Source organism: Falco rusticolus, chromosome Z (assembly GCF_015220075.1).
Source record: "Falco rusticolus isolate bFalRus1 chromosome Z, bFalRus1.pri, whole genome shotgun sequence".
Lineage (NCBI taxonomy): Eukaryota > Metazoa > Chordata > Aves > Falconiformes > Falconidae > Falco > Falco rusticolus.
Window position 1 is genome coordinate 34060257 of NC_051210.1, and position 22701 is coordinate 34082957.

Sequence of the window (22701 nt, forward strand, 5' to 3'; positions counted from 1 at the left end):
TTTTCTTCCAGCATTTGTTAAGAAACATCGCAACAACCTGCAGCCGAGAGCAAACTGGGCCATTTTACTAACTCGGTAGTACAACAGCCTGTTGTTGTTGTTGCCTGTTGTGTTGAGGAACTGCACGCTGTGGTCAGTGCCCCGGGCACCGGGTGGCTGCACGGCCCTGCCAGCCGCCCCCGGCACGCAATAAAGCCGACCGGGACGGATTTTCACCTAAACTTCCTTCTTTGTGCAGCACCTGCTACTTCCACAACTGCAGCGACAAGACAAGCGGCACGCAACAACACCACGGCAGTGCCGGGCCACTTCGCCGCGGACAAGATGGCGGCGACGCGCAGCGCGCCATCTGCCCCGCTTCCCGCCGGCGTTCCCGACATGCACCGCGCCCGCCGTCATAACCGCGCCCTCTCCCTACTGGTGGGTGGCGGTTGTCGTGCGCCGCACCGTACGTGTCCTGCTCCCGTCCACGAGCCGCCGCGCTCCGGCGCTGACATGGCGCTGGAGGCGCGGAGGATGGAGGGCGACGTGGAGGACGGTGAGCTCTGCGACTCGGACTCCGACATGCCCGGCGCCGGCTCCCCTGACGACCCTCAGCAGGTGAGGAAGAGGAGGTAGCCGGCGGCGAGGCCCGGGCTACAGCCGGAGCCGCGCCACCGCTGGCGGCGGAGGGCCCACCGGGAGAAGGCAGCGAGAGGGCCGCAGGGGCCCTGCCGCCGCCCGTGGTGCCCCGCTGCCGGCCAGAGAGCGAGGGGCGCGTTGGGGAGCGGGGCCGGCCGAGCCCAGCCCGTGGTCTGCGGGGGGGCGGGGGGTTGTGGTGGGGGGCCCTTCCCCAGGGGTGACCGCTGGGCCCTGGAACTGGCTTGTGTCTCCGGTGCCCGTTCGTTTGGGAAGACCGCTCGCTGTCGCGGGGCGGGGAAGGCTTTTGTTGTTGCTGGGCTCTGGGTCCGGCGAGCAAAGCAGAGTGCTCACCTGTACCGTGGGTCGCCTCAAGAACAATAGAAACAAGCCGTTGTAAACACTCATGAAAACAATGAGGGGCGATTACTGCTGTCCCTTGACTTCACAACTCTTATGCATCCGTAAATTCCTGAATAGGTATTATTTATTTCGAAGTGCCTTACACTGTTTTCACGTTAGAGTGTGTTACGAACTTTATGGGTGTGTGTGGGCAGGGAAAGATTTCAAAATAAGTAAGTGTATGAGGCTGCACGTGTAAGTTTTTATACTCTTTAGGTATTTTGATTTACTTGCAATATAGTTCTGGGATGTGTAGCACAAAAATTACTAGAGATGTGGGATTTTTGTTTTTGCTTGTTGTGGTGTTTTTTTAGTTTATGGAGTTGTTAGTATTTTACATTATGGATTACGTTTTAAATTAAAGATTTATATTTCATAACACCATAAAATAAATTGAAGACTTCTGTCTTCTGTTTGCTAATAGGAGGAAGAAGAAATAGTGAAAGCAGCAAGGTTAAAGAGTTTTTATTTCACCTTAAACTGAAGGAAGACATCTTCTTTTTAAAGATCACAGGATAGCATATAACTTTGTGATAGGAAGTCAGTTGGAGAAATACTGGAATTATAAGTGAGGAAAATGCTTACTACAGGTGATCACAGGCAGTGTGGCCAAAAGTTTCCAGTAATTGGGAATAAGAATTCTGGGTTATGATACCTATGGCTCTTTCACAGGTTATGCAGATTTGAGCAGGTTTGGCTTTCGTGTTTTCGTTTATTTGGCAGGTGTGGGGTGGCTTGGTGATTGACCTTGGGTGGATGCCAGTTGCCCACCAAGCCACTCCATCACTCCCCTGCTCAGCAGAATGGAGAGGGGGGGAATAACAACAAAAAAAAAAAACACCAAAAAAAAAAAACCCAAACACTTGTCTGTATAGGTGAAGGCAGTTTAATGAAGAAATGGCAAAAGTTATGCACATGGAAGCAAAAGAAAACAAAATATGTTACTCTCTACTTCCCATCAGCAGGCAAAGTTAGGCCACTTCCAGGGAAGCAGGGCTTCAGTACACACAGTGGTTGCTTTGGAAGACAAGTGTAAATAACAAATGACCCCCCTTCCTCCTCCTTTCTCTTAGCTTTTATATCTGAGCATACATCTTATGGTATGGAATATTCCATTGGTCAGTTAGGGCCAGCTGTACTGGCTGTGACCCCCTGGCAAGGTCTTGGCCATCCACCCCCAGCCTGCTCGTCAGGGTCAGGTGGAAGTTTGGAGGAATAGCCTTGATGTTGTTGCAAGCACTGCTCACCAGTAGTCAGCACACTGGTGTGTTATCACCACTTTCCTAGCTACCGATACAAAGCACAGCACTGTGAGGGCTGCTGTGGGGCTCAGCCAGACCCAGTACAGGGGAAACAGCATTTCTTGAATGTTTTTATAGTAATGAGACTTTTTTTTTGTAAGGTCTAGTGAAGCCTTTAGGGATTTTGCCCTAATTACTAAGGCATAGTGAGTCTGTGGTGTCTTGTTTTAAAGGAAGAAAACCCCAAGTCTTCTGTAAGGTGCTACTCTCCCCAGCTGGTCATGTACTGTCTTAATTGAATCACAATATACTGTTAGCTTCTCAGAGTCTGGTCAGCATGCAAGTTTTATGGGTTCGGTTTTGCATCTTTTGGTCATTATTTCTTCTCACTTGAGTCTGTGGGAACAGTATTGTGGTTGCAGATCACTAATCTTGACCCCTTTCAGAATCTGGAGAGAATATTAATTTCTGTACTGTTAAAAAACTTCTTGTAAGTTGCTGTGGTGGTTTGATTTTTTTAAATCTTTATTAGAGCTGCTGTGCATGTTGTGTCTTTGTCTGATTTAGGAATTTTAATAGCTTTTTCAGTGTCACGATAATCTTAATTTCTTTCAACAAAGATTACATTAAATAGGTTAGCAAATCCTGGTAGGTGTTTTTGGTAGTAGCCATGTGTAGAAGAATGGCTGCAGAAGCATGGCCTTAGAATCTCTGAAGATCTGCACAGTCCAGGCCTGGTATTAGAATAGGCCTGTAATCAGAATTGTACTGAAGTTGCTGTGCTGAAGTTAACAAGAAAGGTGGCCTGGAGCTGTTCTTGAATCCGGAGACCAAGTCATTATGTTGTGCCAACAGGCCGTGGGTGTAACAAGCTACAGCTGCTGGGAAAGCAGGTGCAGGGCCAAGAAAGATGGGGACTGGTATGGGAAAATAGGGAGTAACAAACTACAAGGCTGAAGCACAGCAACACAACTAGCTACATGGGTAGAATGCTTATTTTAGTCATGATAATTAGGCGTGTGAGAACTGCATGCGCTTAGAGGCTAATAATCAATTATATTTTTGCTTTACGAATATGCATGTGTATCTATTCTATATAAGTAGTCTTAGAAACTAATAAAGTTGAGCAAGATGCATAACTCGTATTGAGCGACTTCTTGACTCCGGCAAACCCTTCTTCCAACAGCCATGCTGTCTGTCATAATACAGACATTTCATAGGATGCTCCTGTCAACTGTTATCAAGAAAATGCTCATGGAGGACTGCTTAGACAGTCACATGAGTCAGAATTAAGTTTATTAGCTGATCAGCTTTGACATGACTTGATAGCTCTTTTAATTTATAAAAGTCAGTTAATGGACTCTTATTCTTTTATTTCAGAAATCACATGATGGCAACGATTCAGGCAGACTGTTCCAGAGCAGCATTTCATCATGTGCACCAACTGTTCCTTATCGGACAACCAAAAGTGTGGATTCAAGTGATGAAAGCGTTTCTGATTCTGATGATGACAGCTGTCTTTGGAAACGAAAGCGACAGAAGTGTTTCAACTTCCCTCCTGCTAAATCTGAGCCTTTTCAGCTTAGCCAGAGCCACCAAAAACAAACTGCAGTAGGTGCCAAGAAGGTCAACAACATTTGGGGTCTGGTGCTCCAGGAGCAGAATCAGGATGCGGTGGCTACTGAGCTTGGGATTCTAGGCATGGATGGTAGTATTGACAGAAGCAGGCAGTCTGAGACTTACAATTATTTATTGGCTAAAAAGCTGATGAAAGAAGCTCAGCAAAAGGAGGCAGAGACTTTAGATAAAGAACTGGATGAATACATGCATGATGACAAGAAAACATTGCCAGCAGAAGAAGAAAATGGGCAAGGCTTTCTGAAACGGAAGCGGCCTGTTAAAGATAGACTGGGTGAAAGACAAGAGATGAAATACAAAGGGAGGTATCATATAACAGAAGAAGATTCAGAGGAAAAAGTGGCAGATGAAATTGCTTATCGGTGAGTTTAATAACAGTGTATTTTCACTTCAGTAAGTATTGGTAATTGTTGATGGCAAAGAAGAGGTGGGAAAAAATGTTTCTTACTGCTAAAGACGTAAGATATCATACAAGATTACAAAAAACATGAGTGCCTTGTGTGTATTTCCAAAATCCTGGTATTAAAAATGCAGCATTATGGCTATTATCTTGTAGAGGCATACATAATACTGTCTAATTATATATATTTTTTTAAGATCCTCCTAAATAGTTGGGTGTTTGAGAACAATGGCAGGGGAAAATACTTTTTTTCATGGTAAGATTTAGTAGTGGCTTTTAAAAGAAATACCCCATGAGTAAAGGTGCATATTTGGAGTTGGATGCCAAAGAACAACTGTTATGGTCACCGTGAAAATCTGGCTAAGTTGTTAACCTTTGAAACTGTAGATTGCTTGGACTGTGTAGTGCTTTGGAGAGTACAGCTTCTGAAATGTGTGTTCTTTATGTGGAACATGCTCACCTGAAGAAAATGCTTTGCTGCTGTTATAACCAAGGGCTGCACCAGTACTGAAATAAAGCCTTGCCTCTTTCTCTGTGGTAAAACTGTATTGTAGTTCTGTGCTAATTTATGGAAGCCAGTGCTGGGATTACCAAGCTCCAGCCATATGCACCCTTACCACCATCCAGTTCTTTCCACAATCCTGTTCAGTAACTGTACTGAGCTGCGTCAGAAAACTTGTCTGTCCAAAAGCCTGTTGCTGTTTTTAGAGTTAGTTTGTAGACAGATCTTTCCTGAAGCAGTTTGCTGCAGTTTTCTTTGAGGTGGCACTGGCAGCACTGGACTGATGATGTGAGGGAGGATGCATGACTGCAGTCATTCTTACTTAGATGGCAACTTAAGTTGCCCCAATCCTTTTTCATTGGTGCAAGGGGAGAAAATTATGTTAAATAGGGAGTAAGCGTTACAAGATTTACTCATGGTTAACTTAATATTTCAATAAAACCTGGATTTACTGATCATTGTTGATTTCTTGCATGTGATGCTTAGTATTGCCAGATGCTGAAATACAGCAATTAGACAATTATTAATGCTGTTACCAGTCTCAGTAGTTTTCATAATTGAATTATGAATTCATAATTTCAAATTAATAAATTCTTATTCATGAGTTTTAAAACTTTGATTGTGTCTCTTGTAATAAACTTTCCTTTGTTATATTGAACTTGATCAAAATAGGGCAGAAGCCCCTTTTTTCTAAATGTTTATAGCAGGTGTGGTGCTGAAAATTAGAGTGGTGGGGCATTGGAAGAGGTTGCCCAGAGCAGCTGTGGCTTCCCCATCCCTGGGAGTGTTCAAGGTCAGGTTGGATGGGGCTTAGAGCAGCCTGGTCTAGTGTAAGGTGTCCCGGCCCATGATGGGGGGCTGGAACTAGATGATCTCTAAGGCGCCTTCCAGCCCAGACCTTTCTGTGTTTCTGTGATATGATTGCGAACTGTATCAGTAGGATAGTGGTTATACACATCACAGTAGTGTTTGATCTATGCTGTGCCATCTGTGCCTGGCTTTATAACCTTTTGTTGTGCTGGCCCACACAGTGATCTGAAATAAAAAAAAAATTCTGACTATTTTGTGGCAGCTTTTGCCCTGTATCTTTCTCAGTTCCTGTTGCAGTGTACAGGTGCTTGTGAAAGCGTGCATACACGAGGATTGTGTAGGGTCAGAATTTGTGTAGAGATTGTGTAGGGTGGGGATTTGACTGTTGAAGCTGCCACTGCTAAGTCTGTTTAAGCCAGGGGTCCTCAAACTTTTTAACTAGGGGGCCGGTGCGGATGCAGTGGCAGGCAGCCATCTGCTGCTGCTTGGTTCCGCCCCCCCCCCCGCCCCCCCCCCAGCCCCCCGTGGTGGGGGGCGGGGGGGTCTGTAAATACGGGGGGCCGGATTGAGGAGCCTGGGGGGCCATGTCTGGCCCGTGGGCCATAGCTTGAGGACCCCTCGTTTAAGCAGCTGTCAGTTTTTTCTAGTCTGATGCAAGAAGCCATTGAAACATATTTAAATGTATAGACTCTTCCATTTTAACAGTTTTATGTCTCACAAATTGAATTATTCATTATGGGGGTTCCGTGTTCAGTTTTATTGGAGAAGTTACACTGACAATTAATGTGTTGTTTTTTTTCCTCCCCCCACCCCCATTCTCAGGCTTTGTGAGCCAAAGAAAGATTTAATTGCCCGAGTAGTGAAAATAATTGGGAAAAGAAAAGCTATCGAACTGCTTATGGAAACAGCTGAAGTGGAACAAAATGGTGGACTCTTCATAGTGGTAAGAAAAATGTGATATTGTGAGTTTGTGGGGGACCCACACGCAACTTTTTACTCATAGATATTGTACAGCTTTCAGGTTGGACAGGTACTTCTATTCTGCCTCCCGATGAGATCTTTCCCTGACAGACTTCAGAGTGAAGAATTCTGAAGCTTGAATAAAAGCTTGTAATGTTAGGATCCAGGTGAATGAAGCCTCTGGCACATTGCCCCAGTAGGTCAGGTGGATATTTGGCAGCACTGACATGTCTACTGGGTTTATTGGCATGCCATCAGAGGTCAGCATACTCAGTAGTGAGCATTTCTGATGTCACATTAGAAGAGTAACTTTCAAAACAGAATCTGTTAGCTTTGTTAGAGAAACAGTGCCTTGTGTATCAGTAGAGCAAAACAATACTGATTTACATTAAAAATCATGGTAAAAATCCTATACTTAATGGTTAGGTTATTAATTTCTTAATGTGTGTTAGTGTTTATCAAATAATGAGCCTTAGCGCAAAAGGTCAGAAGAGAAGTGGGAGGGAATTAGTAAGTACTTTCAGGCATTTGTTTATATTTTACATCTCTTCTGTCATTGGAAGTAGAGAGGAGAAAAAAAGAGGGGAAAAATAGCCCTATTAAAAACCAAACCCAAACAAAGGAAAAAACACACCCCTCACACCACCCCCCCCCAAAAAGCAACAACTTTCCAGCTAGCAACTTGTCTGAGAAGCAGTCTATTGTCTTGAAAGATCTAAGTACTTATTTACAACTGTTTACCAAGGAGATGAAAGAACATGACTCTTGGTGGCTTTGGCTGCAGATCAGAGTATGCTATTGGAAAGCCAGGTCATACCGCTTTTCTTGGTTGGGGTTTTGTGCTTGATATAAGTGTCATCTGCTGTTTCAAGAACATACTTAAAAAATTCACCATCTCTATAGGTAGAACTTTTGGGTTGTATTTTTCTTTGTTATTTAGCAGAAAAGTATCACACTTAATACAATATCAAGCACTGGAGTAACAGTTCAACTGTATACTATGGTAGTTGAGTAATAGTATGGTAATTAGTGCTTATGATTTACAGAGATTTCAAAGCTGAGTCCTTCCATGCTTCAGTATGGTACACTGCAACACTGAAAACTGTTGAAATGTGGAACTAATATGTTGTGGGGAGAAACTTCAAAGTCCACATTGTGTTTCATATTCCTTAGGCAGAAATGCAGATTATGCAGATTGGTTGTAGAATTGCTGAGCACAATTAAGAAAACCTGAGACCTATGTAATTTTATGAAACTCATTTTTGGCATTTTACTGGGTTTATGTGTTCAGAATGTTCTGAATATTTAACCTAGTGTATATGTTGTTGTAGATAGTTGTGAGAGTAGTTAGAATAATATTAGCATTTTGTTTCTGCACTACCAAAATCAGACTTGCATGTAGCTGAACAGTTTGGTATTGTGTTATAACGGGTTTTTTTGTAACCTCATAGTTCACCTGTCCAAATGTAGCAAGCTGGTTGTTGACCTTCTTATGACTAATTCAGTCATAAATAAAACAGCTATGGCTGGTTTTATGTAATAGATAACACAGCAGAACTTAATTTTTTATATTCTGTCTCAATACAAAGCAGTGTTAGATGGTATTTTTATATCAACACTGAATGTATTAAGCTTGCCATTGCTAATTTACTCTTTCCCTGTTAAGAATGGAACTAGAAGAAGAACACCAGGGGGCGTTTATTTAAACCTGCTGAAGAACACACCTAGCATCAAAGAAGAGCAAATCAAGGTAAAATTGTCCAGAGTGCAAATGATCATCCAAAGTAAATTTTGAGGTTTTTATACTAGAAATGTTCTGATTTAATCTCTCTTAACTTCCAACAAATTTAATTCTGTATTCCAAAGAATCAAACTTCTCACATCCAAAATATAAGCAAAAAAATACACTAAAAAATTATGAATTACTGTTTGTGCTAGGCAGAGAAAATGCCTTTTATGTAGTGCCAGTCACAAAGATCTGTTGAGGATGATGACACTGTAGGGTGTGGAGAGATAAACACTGGATTTTTCTTAATTTGTGTATTCCTTGCAGCAGTGTTATCTGCAGTTGTATTTCTCCCTTTGGAGCTCTGTGTTATTATGCATGGATTTAATTGTGTTCTTTTAATAAATACTTCTGTTCTGTGTAGCTCCAGCTGTGGCACCAGCCAGCAGTCCTCATTAAGTCAGATACTGGTCTGAACCTAGTCAGAATTGCTCACTGGCCTAATCCGTGATGCTCACCACATTAGTTTGGCAGCTTGTAAATATTATTGCCTTTCCTTTTAGGGTGTGAAATAGGCTGAGATGGTATTTTCTTCATTCAATTAAAACAACTTGGGTTTGGTATTGGACACTTTATTGAAGCTTTTGTTAATAGAAAAACTCGTTTATTTTGCTTGTAGGTGGCTACAACTCACTTTGTAAACCATCCCAGCACCTTGCACTGGGAATCGAGGAACAAAACAACATAAATTGTGATTGTCTGGTTTATGTTTAAACAAAAAAAACCAACAATGAACCATTCATAGCTTGTAACGGTCACAAAAAGTTGCAAGGTTGATCAGTTTACCCCATTAAAAAAAGTGCTTTTCTACCCCATTTTCCATACCCTTGTAACTGTGTGGGGTTTTTTTCTCTTGCTGATTCTGGCAAGTGTTTAATGAGACGGCAGCTTTCACTCAGTGAACTTGATCGATGGTGTGAGACATCATTTGTCTTACAAACCTGTGGGAAAAAATGCGTGTAATCCTGTCATGGACATTGTCGCATATGTAACGCTCACAGATTTGCATATCCTTAGCATTTGACTTGCAGCTTTTTGGGGAAAAAAAAAAGCATTAATGCTTTCGGTATGCAAGTTTTGTTTTCTTTTAAAAAAAAACAAGGAAAGAAAAGCTTGTAGCAGCATTTAGCTCTGCTGTATTATATTCTCCCCCTTGAAGTATGGAGAAAACTTGTAACAATTGTGTTTTGTAGTATAGAAGATGGTAATGGGTTTTACAAATGTTTGACAGTAAAGATCATGAGAGCTGGATTCAAATTTCCATTGTGGAGGAAAGTTTTTTTTCTCAAGTTGTCATAGAACCTTTGGTTTAATTTTTTCTACAGGTCCCTCCCTATGGCAGCATGACCCTTTGGGCTACCACCCATTCCTTCCAGTTTTATATCATCAGCAAACTTGAAATGAAAACTTAGTGATACTTACTTACGTGCACTTTGATATCCCTGAGTAATTATGTAATAAAATTATTTATGGGGCACTTAAGTGCGGTCTCTCCTCATACTTCTGTCAATGTGTATCTTAGTTAAATATTGAATGGTATTTGTAATTAAAATTTTATTTTTTTATGTTTTCTTTAGGAAAAACTAGAAATATGAATATTTCTATTTTTTTTTCTTTCAAGGAAATATTCTATCTGGAAAACCAAAAAGAGTATGAAAACAAAAAAGCAGCTAAGAAGAGGAGAATACAAGTTCTAGGAAAGAAGATGAAAAAGGCCATTAAAGGGCTTAACCTGCAAGAATATGATGATGCGTCTCGTGAGACTTTTGCTAGTGATACAAATGAGGCTCTGGCTTCCCTGGATGATCTGCAGGAGGGGCATCATGAAACAAAGATGGAACATGAAGATACTATTGAAATTGATAATGCTCATGATTTGGAGATCTTCTAGTTAGTAGTGTTCTTGATGACAAAGTCTCTATAAAACATATTAAACGAGCCTTTCTTATAATCCCATGACTTCTTGTTTTCATAAGCTGCAGAAACATGGGAAATACTTGATTCTGAAGAACATGATATAATTCTTAGCTAAATTTAACAGCATGAAAGATGTTAGTTGTCCTATTTTTTGTTTGCTGAGTCCTCAAAAGTGTAATGTTTTTCTAGATAATAGCTCTGCATCATGTTTATTCCTTAGGAACATTTTTTGAGCCACATTAGGTTTAGGAATTAAGGCAATACTTCAACCAAATACATCATACTTAATTTGCTGAAGCTAACAAAAGTAATCAAGTGAGCAATGATCCTCATTTCAGTTGAACAGATAAAACAGTATAAAGTTACTTTTAATATAAAAGATTGTATGTTCTAAATATGGCAATGTATTGATAAGAATAGCAGTGTTTGTAGGAGTAAGACCTGTAAAAACAGATTGGTTTATAAAAGTAACTTAATGACTTTTGAATACTAAACTTGTTACGAGCACTGTTGAGCAATTATGTTTAAATTTCTGCAGCAGGTTAATCCTTCATATTATAATAGTGACTTGAGCTTCCTACCTGTTCTGTCTGGACTTTTTCCATGAGTAGACACACACACAGTTCATACAGATCTTTTTGTTTGAAAACAGCTATAGGTGAATGGTTTCTGAGTAGTGAGATTGTACTAACATGTTCCCCTCAAGGGTTTGTAGACTCTACATGCAGGTATAAACTCTTCACCTTACAATTCTTGTTTCCACGCTTCTCGCATGTGCAGTAGGATAAAGTAATGGTTGTCTTGCAGAAGTTCTGAAGTTTTTCTCTGCTAATTCTTAAGAAAACAGTAGTATGCAAAAGATGATTTTCTTACTTGATGCAGAAGACTATTGCGTAGTTCTAGAGTTCAATTGAACACAATTTTTACGTTGAATATTTTTAATATAACTGAAGAACATGTGCAACACTGATATGTGTGATGTCTAAAATACTTTGTCACTAACAAGTTGTGTCTAGGCAATTATTTTCCAGTATAAAATATTTCTGAAATATGAATGAATGAATTCACTTTCAAACCCAACAACAAAATTGAGCACGGAGATTTTCTTCACCTGGAGGCAGATTTCGGAACAAAGCTTATCACTGAAACACATAGTAAAGTTAGAATATTGAGCAATTCAGTACCGTAAAGAGCTGGTATTTGAATTACTAAAATATGTGAAGAAGGAGTTCTTAAACATACAGCACATTCCATTATATATTTCAGTAAATTTAATTAGAGTTTTGACTTTTCTGCATTTTGCTGTTCATGTGCCAGACCTCCCTATTGTTAAGAAGTTACTCATCAGATACAAAGCATGCCTTTGCTGTTATAATTGCTCTTGCTGAAATAACAAGAAGTTTTGATTTTGTGCATTAACTTTCCTAGCAAACCTGTGATGGCTGGAGTTCTAAATTGGTAACTTCTGTAAGGGAAAAATTAATTTTGTACTACCAAACTGGCTTGAGACTACCGTTTGATCCTGGTTTTGGGAACTGCTTGAGAATGTCTTAACTCTCTGTAAAGAATCAAAATTATAACGGTGTTTTTTTATGTAATTTGCTGCTAAATGTTACTATTTCTAATGTTGATTTCCTAAGTAAGGGGTAATGAAAGAATATATGAAGTCTTCTTTTAACAGAAGGAGAATGATAGTGCCCATTCCTTCCTTCCAGTGCCTGACTAACTGGCTTTTATCTTTTGTGTTTTTCTCTTTTCTATTTCATTCGGCTTTCAACTGAGACCTTTCAAAGCAGCACCCGTTTTTGTGTAGCTTGCAGTGGCTGCAGGTCATGTTTTGGTTTGTTAGTGGAGTTGGGGGGGCTGATCCTCCCTTCTCTGCAGCCTGACGCAGGCCCCCTGCCCCTTTTTGTGGGTTGCATAAGCTTCTGCTGGTGTGTGGTGGTGGTGGCCTGGCAGCAGCCACATTGTGAGTCCGTGTGTGACAGTCAGGGGCTTGTGTCAGCGAGCCTTGGCTAGAGCTTGGGCAGTGCTGGAGCTGAGGAGCCCGGGGCTTTGGAGCCTTGCTGCAGTCACCACAGTTTCCAAATGGACCAATGCATATGTGCGAGGTGAGATGAGAGAGGTGCAGGAGTGAGAAAAAACAGGCTGTGATGTTGGTGCACATTGATACAGACCTCTCTTTGTATCTGAAGTTGCTGTAAGGTGTTAAGAGACAGACAGTGGTCATCTTCACCTTACTTATCAACCAGCTTTTCATTCCTCCTTATTTTCTTCCCCCAGAACTACTGCAACAGTAGGAAGCGTGGGTAAGGCTAGAGGTTTTCTCTGTCAACTTGGACATACTCAGCTTGTTTAGACTGTCCTGAACCAATACTTGCAGAGGTAGCAGCTCTGTGGTGCTGCTGTCAGCTGTGCCTTGGAACTAAACTTGATTGTGTGGACTGTGTTTTGTCTGGGAACAGATAGACCTGGCTGTTCAGATTTTAGTAGCTGCTGTTTTACAGACAAAAATCCAAATGTAAGTGTTGTGTTTTCTGTTCTTAAGTTTTTCCGATGGGCAGATGACATTGAGGCATCATCTTTTCTGCAAATGCATTGTGGGACAAATATTGCCCTCTGTCCATTAAGTTATAGCAGCTAAGCTGTCTTTGTCATGCCTGAAGCAGACAGTGAAAATGAGGGAAACATGCTGTGGTTTGAAAGCACAGCTTGTTTGTAACCAAAGTTTTTCTTACATCCCAAATGCAAATGAGAAAACAATGCTTTTTGGTATCACAGGGAAAATTGATTTGTTAGTGATTCAGTTTCATAGTGGATCATGAAAGCATCATTTTAATTATAATTACAGTATTACAGATTTGCCTTCCACTTCCAAGTAGATTTCATTAAAATATTTTGTCCTCCAGGTTTATAAACTCCTATTTTCCAAAATTCTCAAGCAAGCATGGAATGACTCAGCGTTTACTGTGATGCCTTGGAAGGAAAATACGAAGAATAATTTGAATTTAAAGGTAGGGATAGTGAGATGAGAAAATGTTTTTACACTGTATGCAGCTTAATAGTTGTCCCATACTTCCCAAGGTGCTGCTGGGTATCTCCAGCAACTCTTACTGAATCCAGTTCCAAACATCAAGCCAGATGGCAATGCTTTGCTATTGTGTCCGTACTATTGAGTGAAGAAAGCACCTACTTTGTGGAAGATTGTTAATTGTGACCCAGAGACTTTAAAATTGACTTTGAAACATGTTTAATTTTTCATATCAGGTTATGATTATTTTTTGGATTTTATTTTGGTTGGTAGTGTTGGTGGGATCATGGGCTGGCTTGGTGGACAGGAACAAAAGACAAGTAGAAACAGAACAAGTGATTGACATTCCCAAACAAATGGCTGAGGAAAATTTGATGGTAGGATTGACTAAAGAATTTGCCAATTTACAAAATGTCACACAGATCACTGCTTGTTTGCCAGTACCGAGGGCAGTAGGTGAATCTATTCCATGGGGAATTTTAACCATGAATCTGACCAATCTGGAATATAAAAATGAGACCACCTATTGTGAACAAAGGCCAGTAACTCAATGGTATGAACAAGTAAAGGTTATTAGAAAACAGTGGAAGTCGCCAGGTAAAGAAACAGATTGTAAAAAACTATTGAATTATGATTTTATAACAGGATCCCGACCTAGTGCCGTAGCTTGAGTTCTTCTTCCTGGGGGTCCAAATCCCCAGTTGGGATGGTGTTCTTATGCTGAACAACTTAAAACCAACGTGAGCAGAAGTATCATGAAATGGAAGTGTAACAAAACTGGCCGAGGTACCCAATTAGTAGACCAATGGGACTCTATATGGTCTATGTCCGTATTTTCCCATTTTCAGTATATGGCAAGAACTTCTTGGTGTTTTAGCTGGGATGGAAAAGTTTTTTTTCAGTATTACCCTGGGTCAATGATAGATCAATTTCATCGGGAGAGAAGGAAAATAAAATAGTGCTGTGGTGGAAATGTGAAAAAGTGTATGATTGCAGTAGTGCAGACTTAGTAATCCAAAGAATTCCTCCATTGGCCACTGTTTTAAAATATGGTTGTTTTTGTCGAGGTCTTAAGAACACTCTCAATTTAACCAGCACTTTTACAGTTAGAAAAGGAACTTTGTTTAGTTGTAGAAAAACTACTATTTGAAGTCCAGAACATTTAGTTTGGGCATTAAGTGATGGAACCTGGACCACACATTTACCATTAGATGGTAAGGTGAAACAAATTACTTTAGGCATGCCAACATTGTGTCCAATTTGGAAGAAATCACCATTTAGAGGATCCTTAGAGAATTTAGAATTGAAACGAATAAAGAGATCTGAGATAAATGATGATATTTGGAATGAACCATCTACAGGAGTGAAAATTGGCTGGGCACTGGAATCACTTTTAAATCCTATAGCTTCATATAGAAACAGAGCATGGCTCTATCAGTTAACTGGTCAAGTGGAAAAACTAGCAAACCTTACCAAAAAGGGGTTTAAGGAATTGAATATACAATTACAGGCAACTTCCAGAATGACTTTGCAAAATAGAATGGCACTAGATATGCTCCTACCTAAAGAACATGGAGTATGTGGATATCTCAAGGATAAATTGGACCACTGTTGTATCCACATTCCAAATGTCACTCAGGATGTGGAACATGATCTAGACCAATTAGGAAAAATTGAAAAAGAAACTGAAACAATTCAAAAGGATATGTCAGAAGATGGGCTTGGGAAAATTTTTAACAAACTGGGATGGAATTTGAGCTCTTGGATACAATCTATAATTAAGACTTTGTTTCTGTTACTAATTGTCTTTTTGATGAGCATGCTAGTATATGCATGTGTACAATGTGGAAGGAGAACAGTAGTTTCACATTCCTTTTCTTCTTTTTTAAGGATAAATTATAACTACACTTTGTCAAAATATTTATAACAGGGATTAAGAGAATACTTAGTAGACTTTTGTGAAATTTCCCACAGAAGTTATCTGACGGTATCTGGTGCCATAATTTAACATCTCGGTCTCCTCTGAGGCTTACAAGCTGAAGATGTTCTTGGGTTCCTTTGATTTCTTATGTAGTTGCAGGCTTGTATGCTCCCAGTTTAGCCAAAATAGTATAGAGCAGATGAATACCTGAGCACTGCAGCTGTGAAGCTCTAATCATCTTTGCCCTTTTCAGAATGATTGAATGAAAAGAAGAGGGTGCCAAGCAAGCAGGAAGAGAGGGGACTTTAGGATTCCCTACCCTCTATAGCTGGGTAATGAAATAAATTTAATTTTTTTCTTGCATTGCTATCCCTGCCTTGGCAGACTGCCTCCGCTCTCAATTTTTTGTGCTCAGCAGCTGTCTCTGGCAGTGTTAATGCCCCCATGAGCTTCCTGTAGGCGGAGGGAAATGCAAAGGCCAAATAGCCTGGCCTCTCTGCAAACCATTGTCTTCCCTCCCTCCCCTCCTTCCTGCTACAGTTCTGTTTACCCTTTTCTAGCAGCCCTTAGCAGAAAAATGCTTTCACGTGTGGAAGGGAGACATAGGGCTGCTGCAATTTTCTCAGTACACCAATCCCATGGAGAATAGAGGAGTGTGTATATGAGACAAACTTTAAAGCAATTCTATGAGTGAGTTCATCTTAACAATTATGTGAGAAGTTATAAGATGAGAGCAATGAGAAAGACGTTGCTTATGGGGACTCTGCACTCTGGGGATATCTCAGAAATCATAGTCCCTGCCCATTAAATTTCTAAGAGTGGAACCAGTAGGCTCCTCCAACAAGCCCTTAAAAAATAGGAAATGGAATGGAACAGTTCCAGTTGGAAGGGACCTACAATGATCATCTTGTCCAAATGCCTCTGAAACCCTGACAATCATAGGGCGTCAACCACCTCTCTGGGAAGCCTGTTCCAGTATTTGACCACCCTCCTGGTAAAGAAATGGTCCTAATGTCAAGTCTTAACTGTCCCTGATGCACCTTTGAACCATTCCCATGCATCCTGTTGCTGGACCCCAGGGAGAAGAGAAGCACCTCCCTCTCCGCTTCCCCTCCTCAGGAAGCTGTAGAGAGCAATGAAGTTGCCCCTCAACTTCACGTTCCTTAACAGCCCTTTTAAATTATGGGGCCCAGAACTGCACACAAAATGGCACACAATACTTTTTTGGTCTTTCTGGAGCTTTTGGGAGTTACCAATTTTGTCTAGGGAATCTTAAGCCTTCTAGCTGTGAACTGAAACTAATAATACTGTTAAAGCATCCCTGTAAAACTACTTGATATGAGTAATAGATTTCAGATATTTTTATGAGGAAATGAGTTTAAATGTGCAAAAGCAGAATATTCTTCCCTGCAGATGTAATTATATGCAATTTCAAAACTGCCATGTATTCATCGTGGTTCAGAAACTCTTAAAAATGACCAACAGTAGATGCATGTGCCTTGCCTTTCAGATCAGGATAAAGTGGCTAGATGCTAGCAGTTCAACACATACTCCTTTTAGCCTTTTAATTCAGAACACCATGCAGTATGATTTAATGAATCTCTTTCAAAAACCTGTGAATTATCTATGATTTGCAATTCAGAGTTCATTGCTCTGTGTGTACCAGGTCATATTGCAGGGAACAAGGCTATGCTACTGCTTTCATTTATTTATCAGTTCTTGATCTTGCACTGGGCAGAAAAGAGAGAAAAGTATTTCCTGTGAAACGGAATTAGATGACTCAACAATGACTTACTGCTATGCTTTCTGGTCTTGTTCAGCAGAATTTTAGAGTTAAAAATGTTGTTGGCATTTGTGAAGTTGTACTAAGGCTATTTGAGAAGGCTACTTTCAGAAAAAAGTTGGGGTTTCATTTCTTTCATAACCCAGTGGTTGACCCTCCTATCTATAGAGTTGTATTGGGAAGAGTAGTTTTCTTTAAGAAATTTCATTAGTACTGGGGGAAGGGAAAGAGGCTTCAAGAGCGAGATGTGAGAAAATGTCAGCTGTATGTTACCTCAGCCACTTCTATGGCTGTTCCTGCACTCCTGCATGCTTACAACTCTCTTCAGAGTGCTGCTGTTCACGTAGCATTGGACTGGCCATCATTCCTCTTCCCCACACAAGTACCACCAAGCATCTGCTGCAGTTGTCTCTAAAGGTGATCAGAGCTCACCTGCAGAATGCAGACCCCTGGAATATCTTTAAGTGTTTCAAATCCCCAGTTAAGGTTTTCAATTAAGGCCACTAAACATAGCTCACAAAAATCAGATAACCACATCATATACTGCATCTGAGTTAGTACCATACGAAGCAATGACCTCCAATCATGCAGTGCAAGTGTGTAAGATTCTGCCATTGCTTCAAGAAGGGACATAGCAAATATGCTATGAATCCCCCCTTCCCACATGGCTTTTCTTAACTCTTTAACAACCTCGTATTGCACAGGCTGCCACTCTGGAGACTGATTTGGCTGCTAAAATACTGGATGTGTCATCACGACTCCCAGATACCTTCACATAAGCGCTTCCTGCTTGCATTCCCACCACCAATCCCTGAGACCCCCTTTCATCCTCCCCAAAACCACTGTCAACTCATCGGGGGTGGGGAGGGGGAGTGGGGAGGAAAAAGGTCTGGTTCCTTTTCTGGATATATAGGACCTGGATCAAAAGGTTTCTCGGTGCCAATGGAATTGCTGCCCGAGTTGTCCTGTTACCACACTTGGTGCTGTGCTGTGAGGGTTGCTGCAATTGGTGACAGGAGCTTTGGGGGCAGAGGAGGTGCACACAGAGTCTCCATCATTGATGGTGTGTTGAGAAGAGTCACGCTGTCAGTGGAATTTACAGCCTCCCCTGGTTCAGCACTGTTACTGGAATTCATGGATGCTTGGTGAAGACTAGTCAGGATTTGCCACCAAGCTGCTGAATGCTTTCCTGCTGCAGAGTCCCCCCTCTGTGGCAGCATCATAAAATTGTCTGCAAAGTAATTTGCAAAGTGCCGTCAGGCAGAAAGTCCGGCACTTTGTCATGGATCCATTCTAACAGAGTCACAGCTTGTTACTGAGCTGCAAGCAGCTGTTGCAATACATCCAGGCTGCGCTGCTGATCTCAGGATAACTTCCCTCCTATGGTTCCCGACTGCTCACCTTCTTTGTAGGTGACGGGTGCACAAAGTTAGTTTCCGCTATGCCACCGGTTCAGGCTCCATGAGCCTCCTACCCAAGCCCCACTTTTGGGTGCCATTTGTGCCATATGAAGACACATACTCAGGTTGTGGTGCAACCTGAGATGCTTTATGGAGCAGAGAAGCTCATATTGATATCTCTAAGCCCAGATACAAATTCCAGCTGTATCTTCCACCAGGCTCAGGGTGGAAGCTGTTCATGCAGTTACATAGCTATATTATCATTACAAGCACACAAACCCCCTTTTGGCTAGATAACCATGTTTTTTTCTTTCTTTCCTTCATAAGACCCATCTGTTCTTTTAATCAGACATTCTCCATCCTTCTCTTGTACATCTCTCTTATCTCCTGTCAGTAACGATCAGACATTCTCTATCCTCCTCTCACACTTTTTTCCTTATAGAAAAATGCAAAAGACTTAGGAGGAAGACTAGCTTTACTTGCACTGAAACTGTCTTGTGGTTTACTGTTCCAATACTCTGCGTTAGGAATCCCTTGACATGTTGAGGTATTCACAGTTCCTAACTCTGAAAGACAGCGCAGTTTTATAAGTCTTCTTACTCATAAATAATTTTAAAAGAATAACTCTACAACCTAGATGCCAAACTTTACAATCGTAACTACTACCTTGCTAACTTATTTTGAAAATTCATAAGGCTTTCATATGCCTCCCTGTCCTCAGGTGTGTAGTGTGAAAAACTAGTATTTCCAATGCCCATAACACCCTTAGAACAAACACTGATAGTCCTTATCTTTCCATCCATGTAAAAGAAGCTGTTGGTATATAAAACTAAATATAAGAGCATGTTTGCATCTGAAATCGGCTAGATGTTGTTGCAGCATATTTGCACTGTCACCCACATCAGCTACTGTAGGACAGTCAGACTGTATATATTTAAAGTTTTCAGTATTTTCACTGAAGGTCTCAAAAAGCACTCCCTCATAACTCTGTTGTTAGGGAGTCTGGAGCTAAGGTTCTGATGACAGCAAGGAAATCCTAATACTGTGCATCAGTCTGAGTCACTCTTCTTGACCCTTCCCATCACCGCTGCACATGGGTTGTGGTGTTTGGGTTTCATTGTGTTTTTTCTGTGAGCTAGCACCACTGGTTTTATGCTCGGGCAGTATGGAGGATCCAGCCTGGTGAGCCAGTGACTCATGGTGTCAGATATAGTTAGGTATTTCTCCCATCGCTTTCACCTGCCTTTCCCAAGTGCTTATTCTCTTGAGGAAAGGATCTCTGACTGCTGAGAGCACAGCATATATGAGACAAACAGGCTGTTAAAATCCAGTTTTCTGAAATTCTGTGCTACAGTTGCTCAGAGATGTGGAGCACACCATCTGCGTAAGTGCTCATCTTAATGCAGAGAAACTGGGAAACTCACTATGCCTGGTGTTACTTGTCAGATACTAGTTTAGATTTAGAGCAAGTGTTTAATTTTAAGATGCTTAACTTTGCAGTGACTCACACTTCCAACAATATTTTTTCTCTACATCTAAAGGGACAAGAATCTAACTAAAACTTTGAGTTGTGATTAATCAGAGGAATTCATATAATTAGTCTTGGGAAAAAAACAATACCACGCTTTTATAAAACTAATGACAAAGTGACAGAAGTTGGCAACCCTAACCATACCCTTACAAAGTGAATCGGAGTTGTTCTGTCACCAGCTACAACAAAGCGCTCTCATATACTAGTAGGATTAATACCCCTGCAATTTCTTGGCAAAAAGTTTTTCCCCAAAACTAGTACTTCTGTAAAAGCATAAGGCATCTGTGCTTATGATTGCATTCTTAGCAAGGAGATTCTATATTTGTAATCTGGTTTATAGCCTGTTCTGCAGAAACATAACGTTTCTAGTTTTTCACAGTCATTTTTACAGTGAACTTAATCAGATCTTCATGTGGAGCCATACAGTTATCAGTTCCTGCTTTGCTTTACCATCTGCAGTTTCTTGCTGTCTCCTTTGGGCTTTTGTGATCTCCGTGGGAAGTGACTTCAACTACAACTAACAGTCGTATCACCACATCTCCCCTATCGGTACCTCAGCAGCGTCGGTAGACTAGTCCCTGGACTATTCTCATCCAAAATCAGTCATCCACCCCCACGTCTACATTCCTTTAAACACGCATCCCTGCATGGTTTAGGATCTGCTTGATCAAGGCAAACTGAAGAGCTGTGGTTTCAACAACAAATACTGAGGAGCACTGCGATAGTTACTGCTTCTCTTTCCCGCACTGTCTAGGCTGTGTTCTCCTCCCCCTCCCCCCTCTCATCAAAGTTGCAGCTTGTCACAGGCATGCACATACAGTGTGGCTGCATCCCAAATGCATTTATTCATTCTATTTTGGCCTCTCCTGTGCCGCGATGAGAGACGGGACGCTGTTTGATGCAAAGAAATGTCGATTTATTGTACACAAACACGAGTTAATGTATGTTTTCAGAAGCTGCACGCTTTAAACAGATTGGTTCTTTAAGCTAAGCATTGCATACTAGGCAATCCCTGATTGGTGGTTAACTACAAACAAAGGACACTTTAAGTAAGTGTTTACAGTCATCAGTTAACTGCAAGGTGTTACCTCTCCTTGGCACCATCCGTTCCCCACTCCCCTATTCTCTCTTGGCATGACTCATCCTGCTGATTGTTATCTATTCACACTCCTTGTCCTCCCAGGGTTCGTGACCTACAAGCTCGAGCACATTCCCCTCAGCTAACTGATTGCCACCCATGGTCCAGATTTCCAGGCTCCCTCCTGCACTCCTGGAGGAGGAGATCCCACAGAAGACTAAGTAACGTTTTCTACTGTGAAAGATTCAGTAGAAATGAGGAACTGAGTTTTCGTTGTACCTTAAACAGTAATTTTTAACAAATCTGTGATTTTTTTAAAATTTGTATTTCATTTGCATGCAGACAATATTGATAGCTCTGTTTGAATCCTAGTGAAATACAGTGCAAAATTAATATTTTAGAAGTTTCTTTTAGGCAAGGCTTCAAGTTATGCATGAGCAGACCTATTAAGAGTAATGTAGTCATACATGAGCCATTACTGTATAGAGCAGCAATCAGAAACACATGGACCATGCAGGACTTCCCTAACTGGCATCGTTTCTGCACTACTGAAGCCAAAAAACAGTGAGGAGTATTACTATTACCCCATCTGCTCATATGAGGAGTCTCCAGATTTTGCTGTCTTCCTAAGCAGCTGGCAGACACCCCTGTGCTCCCCACTCCTGCTGTGGCAACATCTCAAGGGAAAAATAAGATTCTGTCTCCTAGCTGCTTTGCCCCCAGAAGTGGTCTCGAGTCGGCATTAGATAAGCAAAGAAATCAACATTTTGGCTGGCTTGCCAGAGCTACACACCGTAGTATTTATGATGTATATATGATAACACAACAGAAAAAGGAATCTCCTGGCGGGGAGTTTTCTCAGCACTGAAGTGTAAACTTAACTGGACTTTGGATCAGGCTCTGGTATGGTGCCATGTATGTACAAGCTTGTTTTCTGCTCTGACATGAAAATCCTGTGCGAAGTGATGTGGAGAAATAGTGCAAAATAGGGACAATAAACATCGATTGTGATTGTATATGTCTGCTCAAGGAGTGTAGGTGTGGTGATTGGTCACATAACCATATCATTTTAAGGAAATACCTACTCTTCTTCCTCTAACAAAGGGGCTATTTATAAAAAGGATGAGAAACATTCCAATGTTACCTAGAGATCTCCTCGCTAAAGAAAACCAGATGATCGACAAGGACATGAATTAGCTGCAAACTTACAAGACCACCACATTCCAGGAAAAGGACTGATAAGCTAATTAACATACGAAGTGAGAGTATGGGGGTTTAGGTAACGAATATGGATAGGCTGGATAGGCGTCAGTTGAACATTCATTTGTTTTTTTGTATAAATATGAGATGGTTCGTCACTTAGGGCATGCGTGCATCTGCGCACAATAAACATACCTACTTTATAACTTTCGAGTTATAAGTTTCACATACTTAACATTGAATGTAGCTGACAGGAACAGCTGCCCTGCTACACGTTGCAGGACTGTAGCTGTTCTCTCTAACCCTTGCCGTTACAGAAAAACATTTCTCTTCATTTTTTTGTAGTTTTGTTCTGTTCCTTGAAAGCACAGACCATAGCATTTACTCTGTGTAACTGTTCATTAGCAGACATTCCCAAAATGGAAACCGTCGCATGTCGGTCTGAGACCCGAGCGTGGTTGTTTGTATTCACGGTGATTTAAA

At 41.1% G+C, this 22701-nt stretch overlaps 1 protein-coding gene and 1 long non-coding RNA gene across 2 annotated transcripts; both read left to right on the forward strand.

Moving 5' to 3' along the window:
* Window positions 1–389: 389 nt before the first annotated feature.
* On the forward strand, window positions 390–11329 carry PHAX (phosphorylated adaptor for RNA export). The gene is made up of 5 exons (XM_037373663.1): window positions 390–600; window positions 3642–4261; window positions 6434–6554; window positions 8238–8321; window positions 9979–11329. Exons 1-5 carry the CDS (start codon window positions 496–498, stop codon window positions 10246–10248), a joined length of 1200 nt encoding a protein of 399 aa, XP_037229560.1. The 5' UTR covers window positions 390–495; the 3' UTR covers window positions 10249–11329.
* A 1371-nt stretch (window positions 11330–12700) lies between these two features.
* LOC119141380 lies at window positions 12701–22393 on the forward strand. Its single transcript, XR_005101915.1, has 3 exons — window positions 12701–12713; window positions 17156–17157; window positions 21982–22393. It is a non-coding gene; the product is annotated as an uncharacterized LOC119141380 (long non-coding RNA).
* Window positions 22394–22701: the final 308 nt, after the last annotated feature.

Coding starts and splice junctions, on each gene's coding strand:
- PHAX (XM_037373663.1), top strand. CDS start 496: ATGGCGCTGGAGGCGCGGAGGATGGAGGGCGACGTGGAGGACGGTGAG. Junction 4,262..6,433: donor GCAGATGAAATTGCTTATCG/GTGAGTTTAATA, acceptor CCCCATTCTCAG/GCTTTGTGAGCCAAAGAAAG. Junction 6,555..8,237: donor ATGGTGGACTCTTCATAGTG/GTAAGAAAAATG, acceptor TTCCCTGTTAAG/AATGGAACTAGAAGAAGAAC.